Source organism: Andrena cerasifolii, chromosome 14 (assembly GCF_050908995.1).
Source record: "Andrena cerasifolii isolate SP2316 chromosome 14, iyAndCera1_principal, whole genome shotgun sequence".
NCBI lineage: Eukaryota > Metazoa > Arthropoda > Insecta > Hymenoptera > Andrenidae > Andrena > Andrena cerasifolii.
In genome coordinates this window covers 9,724,861-9,747,038 of record NC_135131.1, presented here as the reverse complement: position 1 = coordinate 9,747,038, position 22,178 = coordinate 9,724,861, and the positions used below count along the sequence as shown (strand labels likewise).

The window sequence follows — 22,178 nt, the reverse complement described above, 5'->3', positions numbered from 1 at the left end:
TCGACTGTCCATTTCTTTGCCGGAGCTTAATCTTTAAATAAGGAATAATGTTAGGTAATTAAGGGGCTCTGATCATTTCCAGCAGTTTAGTAGCACGCGACGGTGACACAGAAGAGTCTCATAAATCTCTAATTAGATCTCTATCCCTCATAATTGTAATCGTGTTCATGGTTCGAGAACCCGTAGTTGCGAGGAACACTATGATGAGGTTTGAGGTTTACTTGGTTTACCGCAACCTCGTTGGTTAGAACTAAAAGGGAATCGCTTTGATAGCAGTCTAACGACGCTACCTAAAACTCCCCCTTATCAAATATTTCATGAGGTGCTTTTAATCACGAACACAGACTGAATCTTCGAGCATTTTGCTATCCAAAAGCGCAGAAACATCGCACTTTATGTCGTGGTCACACATGGACACCGTGGACACTGCTGGGCAATTAAAGGATCACGCCTTCTTTGGCGGTTTCAGAACCGCAAGAATCGGTTCGTCTCGTTGACTGTTATGCAATAGGATTGCTGGATGCAGTGAACGCGTGACGAAACAACGATTCCGCGAAATAATCAAGAATCGAATGGAAAGCCTGCCACGACTTGTTCGTAATTAATTCCTTACTTAGGCTAGCATTTACCTGACGCAATTGTGCCCGGTAATAGAAGGTGAAAAATGTTGGAGCTTGTCGCCACTTGACGATTGTGCTGCATGTTTTCAGCTTTCCCACTTGACGTGATCAGATTAAGCAGCAACAAGGGACGGATAACGAAAGGTAGCATCAGGTGTTTGAAGCCTGCAAGGTGTCTCCTTGCTTCTTCTCAGCGAAGCGCGTGCTTTCCTTCGCGACAGACGCGCAATACGCTGGTCAAAGCAGTAATCTGTAGCCTGTCACCTCCTGCACACTTAATCTTCAAATGTCAGTGGTCACATTAACCGAGTTTCCACCCATGCAATCGTTCCCAAACTTCCACCATCTACTCTTAAACACCGAAGTGATAGCGGACCTCGCTAGGAGGCCGAACAAACTGTGTAATATCCCAAAAGAATGGGTATCCAAGTGGCCAACAGTAGCCGGACAAGTTGCAGAGGAGGTCTGAAGCATCGCGAACGCGATTCAGTTTCCGAGAACACTCGAGGAAACTTTCGTGGAACAAGTTTCCACGGGTCAACGAGGTAAGACTCGCGAAAAGGCAATCTCGGGGCGGATGGCCCAGTGATTCTCGCGATCCTCTGATTGGAAAAAGGACGCTGGCCATTTATGAAATTCCCGGCCTCGTGATTGTTCAGTCGGATGAAAAGGTTCGGAAAGTTTAGCGAAAATTAGCCGGCCATCGAAACTTTGCCCCTGAAACTGTTGTACGGCCGCTCGTACGACCGCGGTAGAAGCTTTTCAACGAGTTTGAACGTGGCCGTTGTCGCGCCGAGGGCTTTCATTTCCCGATTTCAAGGGGCATCGCTCAGGGATTACGGAAGCGCCGTGAAAGGGGAAAGTTCCAGGACGAATGGAGGAGGACGAGTGCATTCAGGAACGACAACAAGATTGATACTTCCTTCGTTTTTATTGTACAATCCGCGATACGGAAGCTTCGCTACATTACGCTCGACTACGATCGTTATGGCGGTTTAACGCAGCCGTGCGTATGGTCGGTTTCGTTTGCCTGAGAGGTTTCGCGGAACATGGGCCTCCGCTTTGTCCAGGGTGTTCGGGAAGCTTGGGCGATCGATCGACTCGATCGTTACGATCGTACCGTGTGAGATCCGTTCGCCGACGATCTTTTTACGGGCACCACGGTTTTATAGTCGACTGGTAGACGGGCTGAGGATGGACGGGTTGCGCGATCTTCACGTAGTTGATCTGCGGCGGCTGCACATGCACCACCTTTGGCTGGTGGTACTGAACGGGGTAGGAAATCAGCTGGGGCTTCTGGACCACCTGGGTGACTGGCACCTCGTACTTTTTCACGTACACCTTGGGCTGCTCGTACATCGGCTTCTGGTACATGGGCGCGTAGTAGACAGGCTTCTGGTAAACCGGCGCGTAAGAGATCATCGGCTTCTCAACGACCGGGTAGACGAGTTTCGGCTGGACCACTGGCTTCACGATCACAGGCGCTGGCGCCGGCTTCACGATCACAGGCGCTGGCGCCGGCTTCACGACCACGGGCGCCTTCACGTACGTGATCATGGGCTTTTGGATAACGGAGGAGTAGCTGGCCTGATGAACGTACGACATGTGCGCCGGCTGCACGTACGGCTTGATGTAAATCTGAGGTGGCGGCGCGTAGGAGATGGGGTGAGAATAAGCTGGGGGGCAGGGGTTGTGGTAGGACTCCCGTTTCGGCTTCAGCATCAGGTTCTCCTCCATGGCAGCATTGTCCTCCATTATGGTGTCCGACATGTGCATGTCCATAGAGGTCTCGCAGCGGACGCTCGAGAGCCATATCAGGCACAGTACCTGGGGATTGCGAAAAACTTCAAGAACGCTTAGGATTAGATCGTTCCGTGGAGGGAGGAGTGAAGTGGACAGCGATGTAAATGGTATGTACGAGTCAATTAAATGCTGGGCATTGTGTAAGCTTGGATGGGGAGGCAAGTAGTGAATATACAGGATAAGAACTGGAAGATTATTGCTATTGCTTATTGATATAAGAAAATGTAAAGTAAGGTTTGCCTGTATGAGGCCTCGCTTCGAGAAAATCGATTGTGAAGATTCATCGAGTTTCAACTGGAATATGGAATATTCATATTCCACTGTCGCCGCTTCTAAACGCTGACGCCTAAGTAGAGGTGGTCGGTATTAGTCAGACGCAGCCCTCGAGCCCGTACTCAATATTATGCGTATCCCATGAACCTCGAATATTGATTTCCCATAGAACTAAATCTCCTCCAGATAATTTTATCCCACATTCACGATTCTTTTAAACGAGGAACCTCCCCCGCACCAATTTTACTGCAATCTGATATCTATAAAAAATAATCCGCCGTAACGTGATCCTCGCGATTCTCTATTTCATAGTAACGGAACTCAAGAAATTGCCTCGGTTATACACTTTCATCCTCATCAAAACTTGCGCACTTCTACTAACGACTCTCAGCTGGAACTTCCAGAACAATCTTTCCCCTGAGCATGAGAGATCAATTATCGGCACGCTACTCGGACGTTAAGCCACGCAATCGCGAGTACGGAAGAGATCGCTGGAAAATCAACGATTCGTCGATCCCCTTTTTTTCAGCCCTCTTACCAGTAGCCTGATCATGATTGTCGCGTGGATCTGAAGGATCTTCCCTTGCGAACGCTGGATCAACCGTCCTGAACGGAACTAGGAGCGCGTCGTGCGTGGCCGTTGGTTTTATAAACTTTTGCTCCACTTAAACGGGGGGGCAGGTCCGCCGCGTGTCCCAGTCGAATGTGATTCCCTTAAGCGGTCGTAAAAAGCTGTCGTCGGTCAGGCGTATGACGCAAGCGGTCGTGCCCCGGTATTTCCTGAATAAATTCTGCACCTCGGGCACGGAGGCACGTTGCGGGTTGGTCGTTAGACCTACGCGCTTGTCATTTGCAACACCGTGGACAGTCATTGGCCGGTTTCTGGACCGACAAAACCGGAGGGCAGGCCTCGTAACGCGCGCTCCATCGCCCGGAGCTGTTCGCCTGCAGAAATTCGCGAAACGGCAAAAACCATAGCTCGCTTGAAATATTTACTGCGGCGTTATCTAATTTATATCGCTGCCGCCGCGCCCCGCTGGCGTTTCTATTCGAAAGCCAGTAAATTACAATCATTATCGACTGTGGATTACGATCTCGTCTGACATTCGAGGCACGTGGTTGCAGAGTGACAAAAGTTTAAAAGATTATTCGCGGAGGACGTCTTGTTTCATCTGTAACGAGGAAGGTCGACGACACCGACGCAGCTGACGCAGTTGAATATGCAAAGCGACCAGATAGACTAGGGTTCGATTGGAAATCCTGTGCTCGTAAAATTCTCAGGCTTTGCTTTCTCCGGGACGGAAAGAAATTACTTTATTATGCCAGCAGTCGGATCGAGAAAACGATCGGTGCGTGCACTCCCCAGATCTGTGGGATCGTGGCTGCTTCGGCTGACCTAATTAAGAAACGCTATAATACAAAGAAAAAGCGACTTATATAGCCAGTTGCTTAGCAGTGGACGAACCCAAGAGCGAGCAGCGCACTTTCGAAACCGTCCAATCGTCGCTATTCGATTGGATACCATGGTAGCGGGGGGGAAAAAACGAGCCGGAGCGGTTAGGAAAAAAAGCAACCATTTATTTAAACAACATAACAATACCCTTAAGTGTACAATAATGAGCTATGTACAAGTGTCATAATGCCAAGAAACGATGTGTCTCTCTTTGTTATATTTTTGGCTAGAAGTTGGCGTGTTTGGTCATCCCGGCCAGGATCAGTGCTTCCAGCCGTGTCCTTTGCTTTGATGATGGAAGACGTGCTTGTAGACGGGCACGTGGACCGGGTACGGTTTCGGAATTGGCACAGGGAAATGCTTCTCGACTGTCACCGGGTACGGTCTCTCGACAACATAGGGTACCTGTATAATTTGAACGTTTCAATATCCCCCGTGCGTTTGCACGTTTGCATGATGGGTTCGGGCACAAGTAATGTCCCACTAAAGTTCCTGCAGTTACAGTTATAAACAGATATTGGGGCAATGCGATAGGGACGCAATTAAACTTCCAGCTCTGCCATTGCAACAACAGTCGTTAATGTTCCGCGAGTATCGACGCGAGTGCTTGTCTCGTTAATTATGTTTTCTATAGAGCTAGATTGCTTCCGAATTTCTCGCGTGTCCCTTGACTGGGAGGAACGTAACTTTGGTGTATATCTATTAAAATTCCAGTACTGAATAAGGTTAACAAATATCGCATACCCTCTTCTCCACTATGTAGGGTTCAGGCTTCTCCACGGGGATCTCGATGTGCTTGACAACTTCCACGGGCACCGGATGGGGCACTGGCACTTCCACTTGGTACGGTTGAGGGATGGGTACTTTGATTTGCTGAGGAACCGGCACTGGGACCGGGTGTGGAATCGGTATCGCGTACTTCTTGTAAATTGGAATCTCCACTGGCTTGGACGTCTCGTGGTAAGTGGATCCGCCATGGTCTTCTTCGTAGGAAGCACTCGCCACCGCGATTAGAGCTGTCAGTATCTAAAGGGGACAATTTATAAACGTTAAGCCACGAAGGAACCGAGTAAACTTTGCTTCGACAAATTTTGAAGAATGTTTCTCTGGATGGACTCTGTTAATTCTTTGTTGGATGGGGAGAGTGTTTCGCGACGAAACGATGGTGGCAATTTGGAAATACGAATGGCCAGGTACTTTTGGGTAAAAACTTACGAGGATCCTCATGGTTTATCGTTGCACCCGGCGATCACACTCGAACCGAAACCTGCGCACGCAATCCGCAGTGTTAACTCGCCACGATCTCTTTGATGCTTTCAAAGTCACGGCCAAGTGCTTATATACCAACGTCACTTTCTCCCTTCTCTTCATTACGTTGGCTCTTTCTGCTCGTCGTATTTATCCGTGCACGTATACGACGGTTTTACGATTGTCTGCGCAGGATATAATAAAGTATTCGCTAATGGCAGAGCCTTCCCGTTCTTCCTGGCATTCGAGCGCCGCGAAGCCTCTCGTTTCTCCGCGTAAATCACCAAATTAATTCCAGAGTTAATAATTTTAACGTCCTCGCGATACATCGCCGTTCCCGCGAAGCACAAAATAAGATCCCTCGAAATCCTCGCTTTGCAACGTAATTATGAAAGTTAAACACGTTTGAAAGTGGCAGCTAGTTCAATATCCAAGGTGGCATTTTTCTAAAAAACGACATTGATAAGCCGAGCCTCTGTTGGATCAGCAATTACGCGAGCGAACGAAAGATATTCGAGAAATTCACAGACGCGGCTCCCACGTACACTGTGTACAGTGGCCGCTTTCAATTTTCACCGTATCAAAAAAATGGTACATTGTTGAGGCGAACCTCCCACAGGCTAGATCGTTCGATCATTCCTTAATTACACGTGTTTAATTAGCCTCGGGCTCGTTCGCCAGCAAAAATTAGCCAGGTAAAATTATTTCTCATAACCGAAGGTGACTGAGTGTAACAATCTCTGCGGCGAGAATGAGAATCATCGGTCCAGTCAACCGAGGCCGGAGTAGCCCGGTCGTGGTCTAATTCGCATGCCTAACAATTTGTAAATTACAGTCAGCCTGGTTGTATACGCGGCCTGGCATTTCCATCGCATTAACACGCGATTCTGGGAGGATACGTTTAGAGAGCATTAAGAGATCCCATACGTCGATACTTAACAGTGATTATGTTTATAATAGCAAAACAAAGTCTGCGCTTTCGTGAATCGAGGCAGACGCATGAAAAGCTATCAACTTTTTAGCTCGTTCACCTGCAGACGCACGATCCAACGTAATTATAAAGTGCATCGGGTTTCCATCGATCATCCGAGCCGCGGATCGAACTTTCAAATGGACCTTGCACATAGACACCTGGAAACGTTCAGCTTCCGGACACGATAGTGCAGGGAATTTCATCCATCGCCCCGGGGTTCTCCGAGCTGCAGCCGCGGAGATTAGTTTACCGATATTTATGTTGAATACAGAGCGTCACGTGAGGAAGGTGCACAGCGAGGGGAAGGTGTGGCCATGGGAGAGAAGTCGCTCGGAAGATTCGAGTGGTACACGGGATACCTCGCGCCGCGTATCAGCGAGCGGAACAGTGAAAGTGCATCGCGAGTAAAAGTGGTCGCGATGTAGGAACGCCGTTGTCTGCTGTCAGGCTCATTATGGCGAATCAAGATCGCCGTTGGATTCCTACCTTCTGGCTGGTTTCTTTCTAGTCGATTCGTAACAACGGCAGGGGTTACGCGTTTCCTTCTGGTCCGCCGATGAACCGCGAGCAGGAAGAGATCCGGAGCCGACCCAGTACCGTTTCCTATCGATCGCCATCGCTTATCTTCCGCGATCGTTTCGGCAAATTATTCCGCGGGGTGCGCGTGCACGCGAACGGGTTCACCGACGTATGACGAACCCCCGGGGTATTGTTAATCGAACGGGAGAGGTATTACTTTTCAAACATCATTTATTAACAAAAACAGACGGCGATTTTCTATAAAAAGAAAACTTAACAAGTGTATAAAATTACAATAGTAACAGAAGCATTGGCAACATTGCCGTCGACAACGACCTCGTCGGAGACGGAGGAACATCGAGGTCGCCGGACCGACGATCGGGATGCTCCCTCAATTAAATAATTTCAGGCGTTCCAGGTTTGCGAGATGATTGTCAGTACAGCGATGAACAGCGTCCTTGTTTCCAGTAGGTGGATGATGGGCTCAGTGCCATCCCTTGCCCTTCGAGGTGTAATGGAATACGTGCTTGTAGACTGGAACATGAACTGGATACGGCTTGGCGACCGGAATGGGGAATTTCTTCTCCACGTACACCGGATACGGCTTCTCCACCACAAAAGGCACCTGGGTAAATGCGATTACACGTTGTAGCGAGCGGTCATCGCGACGCAATTGCTCGACAGTTCGCCCGGCGAACTTCGACAAACTCCTTGGATGGGTTCGTTGGAGGTAAATCGCTAAAGTTCACAGTGAATTTTCACTGCTCACACTTACGTGCTTCTCCACAACGAAGGGTTCTGGTTTTTCAATGGGGATCTCGACTTGCTTGATCACTTCCACCGGGTAAGGCTGAGGAATCTCTATGGGCACGTTCTGAGGCTGCGGGATAGGGATCTCTATCTTCTGAGGGATCTCCACTGGCACCGGGTGAGGAATCGGGATGGCTGAAAATACGTAATCGTCATTGATAACTCTCTACTTCTGAAATTGGTAAATTTCAGGCATCTAATCGTGATTTTGTAAAGTACTCACCATATTTCTTATAGATTGGAATCTCCACTGGCCTCGATTTTTCCTCGTACGTGGAGCTACCGTGGTCCTCGTCGTAGTGGCTCGCAGAAACCATTGCGGCGAACGCCGCGAGACTAAGCAGGACAATCTGCAAGTAATTAATCGTTAATCCTCTGTCGTAGAGATCGACGCATTGAAAGCCATCTGTTCTTCCCAGTAACATGTTTTCACTATCGTTTCTTCGTTTATCGCGCCCCTTTTGGTCTATCGAATGGAGCCAAGTGTTCATAACTCGGTTTTATTATCCCTGAATGATGCAGCTATATTTCCAATGAGTTTCAGAGAAAGTTACTATCAAGTGTCATGTCTACTATCACAGATAATTGCCGAATGTTCAGTGGACGCATGATTCTTACGATTTGTCTCATTATTGCAGGTTTTCGGGCTGAGGGTTGTGAAATTGGAGTGAGCACAAGGATCGAGCGTTGAATGTCTATGCCAGTGGAACAAGCAGCTTATATACTAACATCGATTCCACCACCTTTCACTGATCCTTCACGCTAGAGTCCCGACCCTTTCCTGGATATGCCGAGCTAGACCTCGCCACCCGTGCAACTTTGTGCAGACTCTATGCACCGCCAATGAATATGAAAGGTTCGCGTTTCATTTTTCACGTGGTTCATTGAACCATTGTCCGTCTACGGCGCACCGGAAGCCAGGATTACGCGTGCCTGCGGACGCCGGAAGTGCACGCTGCTGCAAGTGTCTCGTCGTTAGGGTAACTATCTTCAATGAAACGCTTTTGGCTTGAATGAAAGAAGCTCGCATCTGTTGGGTCGAATCCAATCGTGTTTATTTTAAAACGGAGCGTAGAAAGGCAACACTGCGCGTTAATTTTCAAAGTATCGTCGAGCTCGTCGATCGTGTATTGGAGAGAGAAAACAGTGTTAAACGAAGGTAGCTTTTTTTGCACGGAACTGCTTAGAGTTCTTGATGGGAAGTTATGACGATTGCGTGAAAGGTTACTCGATCAGTCGGGAAAGTATTTTCTAGTTTTGCATTATCCTGGCGCTCTGTTTGTACATTGAATTTTGTTCTCGGGGTTTGATGGGTTATTTCTCGCGTGCGGTAATGTTTGTTTTGTTACTTTTTCACTTTGTAAATAATGGCGCCTTCCCGCGGAGGTAATAAATAAATAAACACATAGCTGGACCCTGAAAAGTTTTTTTCTGGAAAATGTCACGTGCGCTGAACACGCGACAAAGGAAACCGTGACGGTTATGGGCATCGTACGGTTCTGACAGTTAAATTCAGAAAAGAGAAACTTTTTGCGAAACAGTTTACAGTCGACGAATTCAGCATCTGAGAGAATAGTTAAAGGAAAAGAGTGATTAACTCAGAACACTCCGAAATCTACTTTTACAGGGGCAAGGACCGCAGCAGCCGATCACTTTTTCGCAAAAAAATCCTTTCACACGGCGCGCGGCCTCGTACTTTCATTCCGTTGCGCGCCGAAAAATTTGATCCGCTTTGAGTATCTTTACGGGCGGAGAGCGTTCTTCACCTTCACTTCCGGTAAACACAAGATTCCCGACGCGGACGACCACGGCTCGCCGAAGTCGCGAATGGAAACGGACCGCCCTTTCACGCATCGCCGGTCAGGGACCTTTCGAAAAATCTGCCGCAACCGAATTACAACAGATCAATCGATGAAGACGATCGCAATTTATGCGCATACTTAATGGGCTCCCATTTTCGCCGCTGGCTTTACGTATCCAATCCCATGCAGAAGCGAATGCTCGTGTCGGGCTGCCACGGAGGGGAATCGTCTCTGGAAATTTCCAAAACCGCACGAGGCGTTCACTTCCGGCAAATGGAGCAGCCGCGTAAATTTGCGGTCGCATCTGGAGCCGCTTTTGATCTTCCACTTTGCCGGTGACTTCCTGTTAAATCGTTGCCTCCAGTTCCTCCTTGCACGCGCACGGATTCCTTCTCAACCCCAAATCAGCAGCTGTTCCCAGTTTGCCCTGGTAGATTCCGAAATCTTCGCCGCGAAGCATGCGTTTGATTTCGTCGCTGACAGAAATAATGTGATTAAACGATCGGAAGAGCTATGTAAAATTCTCAGCGATGAAATCGGAGCAGACCACAGAGAAACCGCGATAAAAGGCCTTCTGGTTGACCATGTGTGGCGATGCTGAAGCGTTCGCGCTGATGGAAATTCGTGGGAAATTCTTAACTTTCATTTCGAAACCCCCATCGTGCTCCTCGGCGCGGACTTTAATTATTCGACGCCACCTTCTCGTCCAGGGAACACAGCGACGCAATTTGGTTGTCCGCTCGCGTGTATATTAATCCCGGATAGCCTGGAGATGAGAGGGATCAGGAGTTAAATGGAACCGCGGCACGAATTTAATACGAACGTGGATACGAATAATATATAATATGGTAATATCTCTAAATGAGAGTCCGTGCAAACCGTAGGCTATCATTCCACGGTGGAAAGTTTGTCTCGGATTTCGGTGCCGCACGAATTTCAGCCGAATATAGAGATATTTGCATCGCACATAAACGCTGCAGTTCCCGTCCAAATTAAACTCGTTCGACCGAGCTAATTATATCGAATGAATCCTCTAAGGAGGAATCGGTTTGTTTGCCCATTTGCCACGACTTGGAGCATCGATCTGTGCGGTGCCCTCCTCGTTAGCGACATGCAACGCTCGTCACGCTAAGGAAAGACGCGATCCTGTGTTCTGAATGCCCGTGGAAGATTCAAAGGTTCCATAGCAACTAGACGGATAAGGTCCGCTTTCGAAAACCATCGGGGTTCGGAGTTCGATTCAACGACACCCACGATTTCTTTGACCCCAATTTGGAGCAGGAAGAACGCGACCCGCTGGTGACCCGCAACCTCGAGTGAAGGGAAAGTACCTCTGTTGTCAAATTTTTATTTCAGTTCTTTCCTTAAACTTGCGAAAAACGCTGGAAACTAAAAAATCCACTAGCATCCCCGCTTGAGCGCCATATCGATCCCTACTCGTGCCTAGAACGAAGGGTTACTTTAAAGAATTCCAAAGCACGAACAATCACATTCACCGGGCGATAGTAACTCGCAGGTAATCGCACCGTAATCGCGAAGATATGCTAATGTTTAACGCGGAATCGAGGCGTGTCGTTTGTTTTTAGAACGCCTTCAACACAGGAGGCTGTGGCGATCTCCGCTTTTGATTTTACTTTCGCCGGAAACTTTTTTTTCTCCCTTCAGCAACAACACGTTTCTTTCGCCGCGTTCTTGTTCCTGCTTCTGCGCGTATGCGTGTCGGCCACGGCCAGTCGAATTACGCTCGTTATCGTAAAGAACTGGTGGAAAGGACAGCCTAGAGAGGCGCACGCGAAAGCGAATCGTTAGGGGAGTCTTTGCACTTCTCTGCATCGAGCCGAGCGACTAATTAAGAGTACCGGTTTCAAACGTTTCTTCGATGGTTATTTGATTGAGCCACACGCATTGCAAAATATATAAGAGAAGCTAGACGCGATTAAAGAACCAGGGAAGCTGCGTTTTATTCTGCTGGGGGAATATTTCAGCGAATTCTTCTTCTTCTTGCTCCTCGCAATTTTAATTCTTTAAACTTGTAGTCTGCCCTACTCTGAGTACAGTGCTCTTAGGAGATCGGTGGCAAACACTCTGTACACCTTCGCCTGGTTTTCCAAGCAACCTTTGTCCTACTGAGTTGCAGTAGTAATGGCCGAGCTCTTCTACTGAGATCTATCCACGCTAGACGTTGGCTCCACTCTCTCCTTTTTTTCTCACCCGACATACTGTATCAGGTACCTTACACTTGTTCTTCACATTCCCATTCGATACCTTATCCTTTAGTGTCGTGCTAGTCATCTGACACAGTACTTTCATTTTCACGGTCCTTGATACCCGCCACGTTCTCCATCGCCCGCGTGTGCATTTGCATGCTCGTGGTTTTGTTCTCGATACTCGCTTCCCGGATTCCTGTAACGCGCGTTTCATCAAAATTCGAAGGCTGTCGAAATGCGCCAAGGCAGCCCGTCCCTTTCCTCTCGGGCGTTGTACTTTCGCCACGGCGATGTCAGTGGCTTTTTGCATCGTTTCACCGACACTGCCGTCACGGAGAGCGAAGACAGCCACCCAGTGCGACCAGTCCAGCTCCCGTATCTTTACGATGTTCGCGAAAACAACGGGTGCTGGAATATTAACGGGTAATGAACGAAGGAAACGGAAGCCATGGAACAGTGTGTACGATCCGTCGCCGCTATCATCGGAGGCTTCTTCTTCCTCCTTTTACAACCGCGTGATCGTAGGAGATCTACGGAACAGCAGATCATCTTCATGCCTCGCTTTCGCCATCGTTTCTTTCCGCATCGTGTGCTCCCTTCTTTCCTCATTCTTACGCGATGGAATCGCGCGACGTGAGCCGTGTCCCTGCTCGTCAGGGAAATAATGCATCCTTTCGTTGCATACCACGGGCATCCGTCAATTACCTCATAGTTCCTTGCGTTAACGACGCGCTAGTCGAGCTCGTTTAATCACTGGCGCTGCTTTCTTCCGCTTTTGGAGCTGATACCAGAAAAGCTGCGAGTGAAAGTCGACTTTAACCGTGCCTTTCGTTTTTCTCGCTCTCCGGCCATTAATAAATCCCCTTCTCCCAAGGAACAGGGACCCTTTATCCGATCTCTATGGTAATTCGCGCATCTCGGCGATACAGGGTTGACGATATTGCACCAGTTTCACGTCGAAGAATCCCGTCCGCGGTAATTGCATTCCTTTCTCCGTCTCGTCAATTACCTACGTTTCTCAGCGGATTCCGCCGACGCTGTCAAAGTCGAATTTACGTAAGGTCAATGACAGGGAAAAGTAATCTAGGTGATGACTTTCCCTGCGAGCGCCCTGCATGCGCGACACTCTCCTTTCTCCTCCGCCATTGTCGCGAAATGGTGATCGATAAGCGCGATGACTGCGTTAACGTAACATCCCTGATTTAACTTCCCTTGTTTCTGCTCAGAGTCGTAATAGCGAAGACTCATCGCTGTAATTCGAGCTACTAAATCAGCCGCAGCGTTGGTATTATGACGAGGGTGGAAAATTAAAGTCAGGGAATCTGAATTGAAGTTCAACCTTGGAAGACCACGAGAGCAGTTCGGCCCCATGCTAATATTCTTACTCGTGTAGCTACAATTTGCAGCTTGCGCTCGGCAGTCAGGTCCAGTCTCAGTTTCAATTCCGACAAGCAGAACCCCCCAGGGAGTTTAACTTCTCACTAAAGGTACAGTGGCTTGGAAAGTGAATACGGCAACGTGTTTATAATCAATAACCAGTTTTAATAAATAGACATCACAACAGAGTATCACTAAGTACTTAGGACAGTGTAACATCTGGAAATACATATGGAACAGATCGCACGATGACGATGGTGACAGCAATGTATTTCTGTGGTACGGTGGAAAACAATCAACAATATAATCCTGCAAGGTCAATGGCCCTTGTAGCGGTGCACGATCGTTTTATAAATCGGGATCTTGATAGGGATGGGCTTCACCACGTGAACCGGAATGTGCTTCACCACGGTGAATGGAACCCGCTTCTCAACCTTCACGGGGACGATCTTCTCGATCGGCGTGGGAACCTTCTTCTCCACTTTCGTGAACACTTGCTTCTCCACCTGCGAAGGGGCAAAGTCTGCATTGATGAAACAAGCACAAAGTGAGTCTGAATAGAGTGATTGAATTTGAGCCTCAAACCTGATAAGGCACTGGTTTTTGTACGACGACCGGCACTGGATAACTCTGCGGCACTTGTTGCACTTGCAGACTCGGCACAGCCAAGGCGAAGTGCTTTAACACTGGCACACCTGTTACAGTTAAGCTCGCTGTAAAAAGATTCTATGTCACGCGCAGGGTAGCTCACGTACCGATTGATTTGACGACAGGAATGTAGTGTCCGCCTCCGCCGCCTCCACCGTGACCTCCTAGGCTGATCTCCGAATCCAGCCCACCTGATGCAGAAACAGGAAACGTCCAAGTTATCACAGAGTCAAGAAGTACACTGACCTATCACTGTGCGCCAACTTCGGCTACTGTTTAATTCGACGAGCGTGATCGAGAACTAAAACGTTGAATAGACCTAAGTCACCGAATCCAATGTCATCTCCATCGTGACCCACGTCGATCTCCCCTAATGTCAGTCCGTGACCCCCGAACCCCAGTTCACCAGCCGAGCAGGACGCGACGATAATCAAGATTAGTATCTTAAAAACAGAAAGAAACGGACAAAGTTAGCCGACACTGGAAATCTACTCCACGGCACAGGCATCTCCGATCGATATCGATCGGCAGCATGAATGCGTGCATAATGAAGGGGGTGGCGTAGACACGATTCACGTACGAGCTTCTCCATCTCTCCCTGTTCAGTGCATATGAATGCCTCGTGAATAAAAGATCAACTCGAGTCGAATTCTTCCCGTAGTCACTTTATATAGCCGCCCCGCAGGACACACGCAACCCCACTATCCCGCTAAATCCTATTCGACACCTTCACTGTGCAAGTTACATTTCTCTGTTTCTAAGAGCAGCCTGCCCCTCAATCGGCGCACTATTGCGCAACACAGGATTTCCGTCTTTTCCTCCGCAAAGCGATGCGCAACCTTGTCCGTCTCAGCCTGTTCGGTGCGCTCTCGTTGGAGATGGGATTGGCCCCACCTTTCTATCTCTGCTTTGAATCCGGAACACCTTTGATAGAGCGTACTGCCACATGCGGGACAGACATTTTACGGTGCACCGAAAGTGGGAGTAATGAGGACTTCCTGCTTCCTGGTAGTGATTAATCGCTTGACAGAAATTAGGTGCAATATGTGCAGCTTCTTGTCGGTCTGGATAAATTGCATAGTGGATGTGCAACCTGTTCCTGGATCGGATGGCTCGGGGTGTGAATGAAAAAAGTGGACGTCTAATGGACCAAACACTGCTCACTTTATTATTAGACTCATGGTACAGTTGACAGAAACGGTACACTTTTTCAAGTTTACAAGTGCAGATTGATGTTATCGCAATAAACTTGCCGGGAGCTCTCAACATTGTGTACTGGGGAGGGAGAAATAAATGTATGTGAACAATGAGACAGAGAACGCATCGACAGCGTTAATGAATGTGACGGAAACTCGTTCCAAATTAAATTCTGTTAACAATACCGATTGTTACTTCGTCTGAATTATCAGCTAAAATTGCATTATCGCTTGCGGTACAGCTGGTATCATAAATACGCTTTGCATTAAATCATATTGTCATGAATTTATAAACGAAAGAATTAGTTCGAAACGCGTGAAAACTAATTTACATCCTTCATTAAGGTGTTAATGTTAATAAGTGTCTAGACCGTTTCATCTTGTTTCTGCTTGTCGGTGCCCCAAGTAGACTGTGCGTCGATCACGCTACTTCTCGCGAGTTTCGACATTTTCTCGCGAATCGTTCAGACACACGGAAGATTGTATTCATCAGGATTGCTCATTAATCGCCTTGGCGAACTTCTCTGATCTTCACGGCTCATTTACAATGTGGCTGAGCGTCACTATCACGCTCCCACCTGTCCTGAACTAGTCCGCCCGCGACGTTCACTTTCCATGGAATTTGTTGCCGATCTATCGAAGATGCCAGTGAAAGTTTCGATTATGATCTCAGGCGCATTACCTCGGATACATTGACGCGCGCTGCGACTGCTCTCGTATGCAATTTACACGGAGCGGAAAAGTCGCCCAATCCCCTTAATGTAGCGTGGAAAGTTCCTTCAACTGCATTACTATCGAATTTCTCCTGGTGGATGCGTTTAATATTATCGAAGCGTACAGGCTCCTTCGTTAAACATCATTCGACACTCGTGTCTGGAACTTGGTGATCCCTATCTACTATCGCTCGCAACATGCTTCCCTTCCGCGGTAGAAGATAGTTTAGATAAATAGTTACACCTCATGCGTGAATTTTTCTGTTCTATCACGAACCAGGAAGACACGTGAATTCCTGATATCGAGAGGGAAAACAAGCCTCGACTTTCACCGAGAAATAATGGTACGAGCATGGATTATTTTCAAGCGTTTTATTGAAAAACAAGAACAGTAACGTTTATAAAAATAAAAAAGGGCATAGTAACAATGGTAACAGTAGTAACAATGCGTATATACAAATAGAGTAACGATAAGGGCACTCGTTTTGGACCCAACAGCCGGATGGGACGGTAGGACCCTTTTTTAGGGGACTTTCACTGTGGTTCTATCAGGACTGGTTCCGTCTAGAGACATGAGATCGCGATGAACGTCTCTAGCATTGTGACAACAATCGCTAGGGTGGATTGTTCTCCGACCAGATGATTTTTAGTGTTTCTTCGCGTGGTGGTAGATCGTCTTGTAGACGGGGATCTTGATGGGGTACGGTTTAATGACTGGCACGGGGATGTGTTTCTCGATCGTGATAGGCACAGGCTTCTCCACGGGCACAGGGATGTGCTTCTCCACGGGAAACGGCACCTTCTTCTCCACTGGAACAGCGACGGTCTTCACAATCTGCACAGGAACGGGTTTCAGCATTGGCTGAGCCACAGGGTACTGCTGAGGAACACCAACTGGCACTGGATGGGGCACGGCAATCTTGTAGATCTGAGGAACTGGCACCCCTGAAAAACCCAGCAAGTTCGTGAGTTTTTAACAGACATACTCAGTGATTTCGATATTCTGGTATCCCGAGCAAACTTTCTTCTCAGTGTTCGCTTTCAAACTTTCCGAACGTTGAACGATTATGCAGAGTAATTATCCTCGTTGCAAAGGCAACGTGTTATTACGCCACAGCGCCTAATGTCTGAGAATGATAATCAAAACCGAGTGTCTTTTTAATAACAAACGACGCGAAATCGACGTTTCGGCAGAAGAACGTCCACTTGGTAAAATGGTGAAGAAACTTACCGATGTGCTTGACGACTTTAATAGGCACAGGCTTCGTCACCTCGACGTGCTCGGACACAGGAACACTCTGAATCACACTGTGGCCTCCATCGAGGGAGACTCCGCCGTCGTCACCACCCTCGTAACCACCACCGCCACCACCGCCGAGAGAGGAGTAATCCGAGCCCAAATGGTCACCACTGGACGCCTCTAAGTGCCCTCCGACGGATCCCTCGAAACCACCGTGACCACCCCCAAAGTCGCCCCCGTAACTGCCACCGCCGTAGTCGCTGCCGCCGTAACTGCCACCCCCATAACTGCTACCGTAGTCACCGCCACCGTAACTTCCGGCGCCAGAGCTTCCACCCCCATAACTGCCACCATAGTCACCGCCACCGTAACCTCCGCCACCAGAGCTGCCCAGGCTCTCATGGTCCGACCTCTCTATCGGCTGAAAGCCACCCACGGGCTGCGGATAGTACTGGTACTGATCCTGGTTCACGATCACCGGCGCCGTCGCGGCCAAGGACACCAGAGAAAGGAGTACCTGCGTCGAAGGTAGAGTTCAAGTGTAAGCGAAGCTGCATTTGAATGTCAAGTGAATGGAGTGGAACGCACTTAGAAAGGAACACCTGGAGGTTGCACGTACGAGTATTGGACTGTTTGGTTAAAAGGGTGTTAACCCCTTGCCCGAAGACGTATTAGCGAGACTTGCGTGATTTCCACGCAAGGGGTTAAGGGATCGTAAAGTGAACTAAGCTGTCCCGATGGTGTAACAGATGGTTCTTTCTTATGATCGCTAAAAAAACTCACATTGGGATCTTAATTAATGATTCGTTTTCTAGCTTATTTCACTTTAACGGTTATGGAAAATCGTACTGTCCCGGGTGGCGTTTTGGGAGAGGTGAGATTGAGAGGAGATTGGAAAGTCACTGTGAATGTATGAAAGATCCGGGATATTCGTGAATATCGGGTTCCTTTACTCACGATTCGGTTCATGTTTGAGCGCATAGAGCACTGTCGCACCGAGCTGCTGGTTGTAGAAGTTCCTTCAGCGACTGATACATCTTTGCTCATTGCTCGTCTTAATATACCGTCGAGCCTTTCACTGTCGACGATGTAGTTTAGTCCAGAGCCCAGTCACCGTGAATTTCGCGGGACTGGTGCAATTGTTTCTCCGCCATCGGTCCGGCGAACACCGTCCTATTGGCCACTCTTGTGAATCTCTTGGCAGCGCCGCGCGAATTAGACATTTTCCGCTGCGCTCAGCTGACGAGCGCCCACACACGCTCGTAATTTTCATCTCCGATCTGCCGCCGTGCTTTCGTGCTCCCTCCGTTACGTCAACAGGCAGCCAAAGCTCGCGGAGCATCAAGGATTCCTCATCGCAGTTCCCTGGTTTCGTAGCTTCCTTTCAGAACGTCTCGCTGATCGCTTCAATTTAACTCAGCGAAACTGACGGCAGTCTAATTAAGTTATTACGGTTAATTTCGTTTGTACTTCTCCGTGGGAATGAAATTGCAGGAGTTAATGGTAAATTGTGTGCCGTCGGAACGTGAGAAGCGCGCGGACTCTTACCCGAAGATGAATAATCAGTTTCCACGAGGAAATGGCGATTAGTGGACAGGAAGAGAGATTTCAGATTATTACTATGGTGAGCACCTACGTACGCGGTCACTTTTCTTGCGACTGAAATGGAAGCATTGAATCCGGAGGCATTATCCTCTCAGGTGGGTTCTCGAGTCTCTACTGGCAACAGTAATTAAGATTGTCAGCTGGAATCGCAGAAAATCGTCGCGCCAGGTGACAAATAGTGAGTTAACTGTCGCGTGTAACGATACACGAGGCGAGTATCAAGCTCGTGCACCTCTGTATTTAACCTGCCTTGTGGAGAGAGCATAACGAAAGCCTCTTAAGACAACATAGGCGCGAACTACGCTATCTGTTCGTGTACCGTACAGCACATTAAGATAATTAAAAGCCTACAGCGTGGCGTGTAGACATTCGTGACTGAAATCTCGGTAACGATCTTCTCGGGAACTTGCTCGAGTCAATGAGATGACCAGCCGTTATCGCGAAAGTGCAGGGACTCCGTAATCGACTGGAGTTGACGACAAAAGTACAAGCTGTCGCTCCCACAAGCATCTGTCAGTGTCGTGCATCGAATCGACTGCTCTAACGGCTCAAGGGAACACGCACGGCATCTCCGTGGAAACTGCCTGCTATTACACGCCAGTTACTCAGCGAACATTCTAACCGACTGTTACCTACATTCATTGTTAGTCAAAGTAGTCGAAAGGGGTGAATAAGATAAATGAGAATCTTCACGCGCCAGGAGCCTCTATAATCGCCTCTAACTCCTCGATCGCCACGCTTAGCTGTGAGCCAGGGGAACGTGGCGATAATCCTACGTAATCCATCAAGATCCATTGATCTGTATTAGCAAACAGGGTACAATAAACAAGGGGCACATTTAATAAAAAATCAATCCTTTATTTGGCAACATAGTAACAATAACGAACAACCATTAATACTGCATAGTACTATCGAACAAGACCAGGGACACATATGTATTCGTCCCACATGAACAAGGGCGCCGCACCGAGAGCCTCGATTCGCCAGACACGTTCGGGTCGATGCTCCACCAAAAGAGCTGACTGAAATCCTCTCTCGCGTGCCGTGGGATGCGCGGGCAATGATTGCATTCGTTTCCCCTGGGAGGACGCATCCCCCATGTATGTACATCCTCTGGTTGTCGGTGACGCAACGCTTATCTAACGGCTCCAACCGTGACCGTACGACTTCGCCCGATGGAACACGTGCTTGTAGACGGGCACGTGGATGGGGTACGGCTTTTCCACGGGCACTGGTATGTGCTTTTCCACCGGTATGGGCACGTGCTTCTCTACCGGGACGGGTATCACCTTCTCCACCGGGAACGGGACCTTCTTCTCGACTGGGATCGCGATCGTCTTCACCACGGGGATCGCCACCGGCTTCGGGACCGGCACGTGGACCGGATACGGCTGTGGTACACCCACTGCCACGGGATGTGGCACAGGTATCGCCACTGGCTGGGCAACGGGCACTCCTGTAGTCGTACAAAAAGTTAGACAGTTAGTTGTAATTACATTACGAAGGATTAAATGATGAAACGATCTGCAAAGGATTCATTTGAATGTTTAATACCTAGTAGAGATAGTAATTGATTACTAGAGTATTTGTCACGCGTATCTATTGACGCTGTTAGCCCGGTTTAACATTACTTGGTGCGTGGAAGTGGTTTTGGTCGATGCATGGGCCGACATTTACGTGCGACGGTGGAAGGAGCGTTATTAATGAGAATTCTCGCTTCTGTAGTTATTGAGGGGTAATTGGGTACACCAGGGAATTGTGTATCGTGATTGATATTGAGAATTTGGAGAGGTCTGGACGAGGAACAAATTTTTAGTAGCACGTTCAGACGACTTAACTTACCAACATTTTTGATCACAGGTATCGGCACAGGCTTCGTGATTTCCACGTGCTCGCTCACAGGCACAGCTTGAGCGTAATGATGTTGAACGTGTCCTCCATGCACCCCATGCTCGAGTCCACCCCCTCCGTAACCGTAGGAGCCATAACCGGACATGTCATGAAGGCCCCCTGAATATTGACCTAAATCCACACCGTGTCCTCCGTAGCCACTGTTACTGGATATCCTGTTGAAAGTGAAGTCAACTACATCCAGGTTAAATACCTTAATTCGTAGGTGTAATGAATCATCTGTTACCCTTGCCAGCCGCTAGAATCACCACCTTCGATACTGGCCAAAGCAGATCCCGCGATCAAGCATACTGCGAGCACCTGAAACATGTGACGATTAATTATCACCCCCTGAACGATATAACGTAGCTCTCGACTCATTCGTGAATCACCAGGAAGCCCCAACACCCCTTTTTCACGACCTATATGTTCCAAACTCGAAGATCAGAAGCTACCGAATCACTTATTCACGGCAATACGTTTACGACGGACTCTCCAACTCTGCTTTCTTGTTATGAATGCAAAACGGAGACCATAATGGTGGCAGCATTACGATCCATCGCGAGTATGCATGGCTGTGCACGCACAGGAAAGTACGCAGACGATAATAGACACTTTTCACCGGCATTGTTCGCGTCGAGGCCTCCGGAACTATAGAGAGGCGTGGGATTTTTGGTCATGGTTCACTAATTCCCATCGAAAGCCTCCCATTCTTGTCCATCTGGACCATTTACTTACGGGGGGCCAGGAGAGCATTTTTCTATCTTCTGATCAGAGAGTGGATGAAGGAACAGATACGGATACTGCAGGCAGTTGCCGATGGACCGCTCCTTTTTATACGCTTTCTCCCTCTCCCAGCACCTAGCGACGCGCGGATGATCTCTCTCTCGAAAACCGGACTTGCATGCTCGCGCCCGTATCCTACGCTCGCGTGTAGGAAATACTAGCGACGAAACTCGACACTCGATGTCTCCTGGTCACCTTAGACGAGAGCCGACTTTCGGTGTCACGGTGACAGAGGATCGAACGAGGGTAAACGATCTCGATCGAGGGAAACCCCTCTAGTTACGAGCACGAACGCGCCTACCAATGCCCACTTCCACCCCTGGCTCAGTCATCGTCCAGATCCCAGATCCTACCCTCTTCTCCGATTCCAACGGGCACGGGGCTCGTCCACGTAGACCAAACTGTTCCAAATCGCATGATTCCAGAGACGTACGTTTCTCTGTGGCGTGATTGAAATTCATACGAGCAGTTGCCATATCGTCGGTGCCTATCCACCGAGAAACGCTGACGGAATGCACCGTCAGACTCGCAAACTAACCGGCGGCTAGTGAACGTGGTGAACGCCTATGAAGAGTGGTCATGATCCTTCGCAATTGAGCAACGCGTCGAAAGCGATTTCCTTTTCTCCGGGGAGGGAACCTCTTTCTTCCGTTTTGCCCTATTTTGCGATGTGACCATCATGAAATTCCCCGGCGGAAATCAGGCGTGTCCGCTCGCCGCTACCTAAGTGAACGCTACGTTGACTTCGCTATATTTAGCTTCATCCGCGCGCCGCCTACCATGATTTCTTCATTAACGCTCGGAGGATCGGATTAACAGAAGTGCTGCCGCGATCTGGGAAAGTTCAACGGTCGAAAACTCTTCCTCGGTCTCTTTGTTTTTCAGTGCACCCGGAATGGGACACTTTCGTGAGAGAGCTTCCAGAAAAATTCGAGTTACGGCTAGCTGCAGTGAGAGTGGCGCGGTCTTTCGCGCAATAAGAAAGGAAAGCAAATAAAACGGGCCGAGGTAAAAG

At 48.6% G+C, this 22,178-nt stretch overlaps 7 protein-coding genes and 1 long non-coding RNA gene across 9 annotated transcripts in view; 1 reads left to right on the top strand and 7 right to left on the bottom strand.

The window, feature by feature from the left end:
- LOC143376367 (tRNA N(3)-cytidine methyltransferase METTL6) overlaps positions 1 to 22,178 on the bottom strand; it is a 239,151-nt gene that overhangs the window by 169,325 nt on the left and 47,648 nt on the right. Inside the window, exon 5 of one of the 2 annotated variants that reach the window (XM_076826626.1) lies at positions 15,449 to 15,458. The exons of the other annotated variant lie outside the window; for it this stretch is intronic. The gene's annotated coding sequence lies outside the window, so the exon portion shown is untranslated. Of the gene's footprint in view, positions 1 to 15,448; positions 15,459 to 22,178 lie in introns of those variants that run through there. 2 annotated transcript variants of the gene reach the window in all.
- On the bottom strand, positions 974 to 3,299 carry LOC143376694 (uncharacterized). Its single transcript, XM_076827294.1, has 2 exons — positions 3,235 to 3,299; positions 974 to 2,447 (listed from the first exon to the last, which is right to left on the bottom strand). Exons 1-2 carry the CDS (start codon positions 3,247 to 3,249, stop codon positions 1,770 to 1,772), a joined length of 693 nt encoding a protein of 230 aa, XP_076683409.1. The 5' UTR covers positions 3,250 to 3,299; the 3' UTR covers positions 974 to 1,769.
- LOC143376142 (uncharacterized) lies at positions 4,411 to 5,496 on the bottom strand. Its single transcript, XM_076826059.1, has 3 exons — positions 5,365 to 5,496; positions 4,894 to 5,175; positions 4,411 to 4,554 (listed from the first exon to the last, which is right to left on the bottom strand). Exons 1-3 carry the CDS (start codon positions 5,374 to 5,376, stop codon positions 4,411 to 4,413), a joined length of 438 nt encoding a protein of 145 aa, XP_076682174.1. The 5' UTR covers positions 5,377 to 5,496.
- LOC143376145 (uncharacterized) lies at positions 7,355 to 8,329 on the bottom strand. The gene is made up of 3 exons (XM_076826060.1): positions 7,923 to 8,329; positions 7,665 to 7,834; positions 7,355 to 7,514 (listed from the first exon to the last, which is right to left on the bottom strand). The coding sequence occupies exons 1-3, from the start codon at positions 8,188 to 8,190 to the stop codon at positions 7,374 to 7,376; spliced, it is 579 nt and encodes a 192-aa protein (XP_076682175.1). The 5' UTR covers positions 8,191 to 8,329; the 3' UTR covers positions 7,355 to 7,373.
- LOC143376146 (uncharacterized) lies at positions 7,686 to 8,847 on the top strand. Its single transcript, XR_013087034.1, has 3 exons — positions 7,686 to 7,817; positions 7,937 to 8,051; positions 8,338 to 8,847. It is a non-coding gene; the product is annotated as an uncharacterized LOC143376146 (long non-coding RNA).
- Positions 13,344 to 14,325, bottom strand: LOC143376175 (uncharacterized). The gene is made up of 5 exons (XM_076826124.1): positions 14,314 to 14,325; positions 14,053 to 14,176; positions 13,841 to 13,924; positions 13,671 to 13,780; positions 13,344 to 13,591 (listed from the first exon to the last, which is right to left on the bottom strand). Exons 1-5 carry the CDS (start codon positions 14,323 to 14,325, stop codon positions 13,403 to 13,405), a joined length of 519 nt encoding a protein of 172 aa, XP_076682239.1. The 3' UTR covers positions 13,344 to 13,402.
- On the bottom strand, positions 15,863 to 17,932 carry LOC143376262 (uncharacterized). The gene is made up of 3 exons (XM_076826389.1): positions 17,840 to 17,932; positions 16,874 to 17,399; positions 15,863 to 16,587 (listed from the first exon to the last, which is right to left on the bottom strand). Exons 1-3 carry the CDS (start codon positions 17,927 to 17,929, stop codon positions 16,289 to 16,291), a joined length of 915 nt encoding a protein of 304 aa, XP_076682504.1. The 5' UTR covers positions 17,930 to 17,932; the 3' UTR covers positions 15,863 to 16,288.
- On the bottom strand, positions 19,104 to 21,169 carry LOC143376263 (uncharacterized). Its single transcript, XM_076826390.1, has 4 exons — positions 21,116 to 21,169; positions 20,625 to 20,698; positions 20,330 to 20,553; positions 19,104 to 19,943 (listed from the first exon to the last, which is right to left on the bottom strand). The coding sequence occupies exons 1-4, from the start codon at positions 21,131 to 21,133 to the stop codon at positions 19,627 to 19,629; spliced, it is 633 nt and encodes a 210-aa protein (XP_076682505.1). The 5' UTR covers positions 21,134 to 21,169; the 3' UTR covers positions 19,104 to 19,626.

What these genes read in the sequence shown, in the direction of transcription:
- LOC143376145 (XM_076826060.1), bottom strand. Translation starts at nt 8,190, where the DNA reads ATGAACACTTGGCTCCATTCGATAGACCAAAAGGGGCGCGATAAACGA. An exon ending in TCCAATCTATAAGAAATATG is followed by an intron (nt 7,835 to 7,922) that starts GTGAGTACTTTA and finishes ACGTATTTTCAG; the next exon opens with CCATCCCGATTCCTCACCCG. An exon ending in CCTTCGTTGTGGAGAAGCAC is followed by an intron (nt 7,515 to 7,664) that starts GTAAGTGTGAGC and finishes GCATTTACCCAG; the next exon opens with GTGCCTTTTGTGGTGGAGAA.
- LOC143376175 (XM_076826124.1), bottom strand. An exon ending in CATTGGATTCGGTGACTTAG is followed by an intron (nt 13,925 to 14,052) that starts GTCTATTCAACG and finishes TTTCTGCATCAG; the next exon opens with GTGGGCTGGATTCGGAGATC. An exon ending in TCCTGTCGTCAAATCAATCG is followed by an intron (nt 13,781 to 13,840) that starts GTACGTGAGCTA and finishes TAACTGTAACAG; the next exon opens with GTGTGCCAGTGTTAAAGCAC.
- LOC143376262 (XM_076826389.1), bottom strand. Translation starts at nt 17,929, where the DNA reads ATGAGCAAAGATGTATCAGTCGCTGAAGGAACTTCTACAACCAGCAGC. An exon ending in GCTCAAACATGAACCGAATC is followed by an intron (nt 17,400 to 17,839) that starts GTGAGTAAAGGA and finishes CCTTCGACGCAG; the next exon opens with GTACTCCTTTCTCTGGTGTC. An exon ending in TAAAGTCGTCAAGCACATCG is followed by an intron (nt 16,588 to 16,873) that starts GTAAGTTTCTTC and finishes TGGGTTTTTCAG; the next exon opens with GGGTGCCAGTTCCTCAGATC.
- LOC143376142 (XM_076826059.1), bottom strand. An exon ending in CCTACATAGTGGAGAAGAGG is followed by an intron (nt 4,555 to 4,893) that starts GTATGCGATATT and finishes CAAATTATACAG; the next exon opens with GTACCCTATGTTGTCGAGAG.
- LOC143376263 (XM_076826390.1), bottom strand. An exon ending in GATTCTAGCGGCTGGCAAGG is followed by an intron (nt 20,554 to 20,624) that starts GTAACAGATGAT and finishes CACTTTCAACAG; the next exon opens with GATATCCAGTAACAGTGGCT. An exon ending in ACCTGTGATCAAAAATGTTG is followed by an intron (nt 19,944 to 20,329) that starts GTAAGTTAAGTC and finishes GTACGACTACAG; the next exon opens with GAGTGCCCGTTGCCCAGCCA.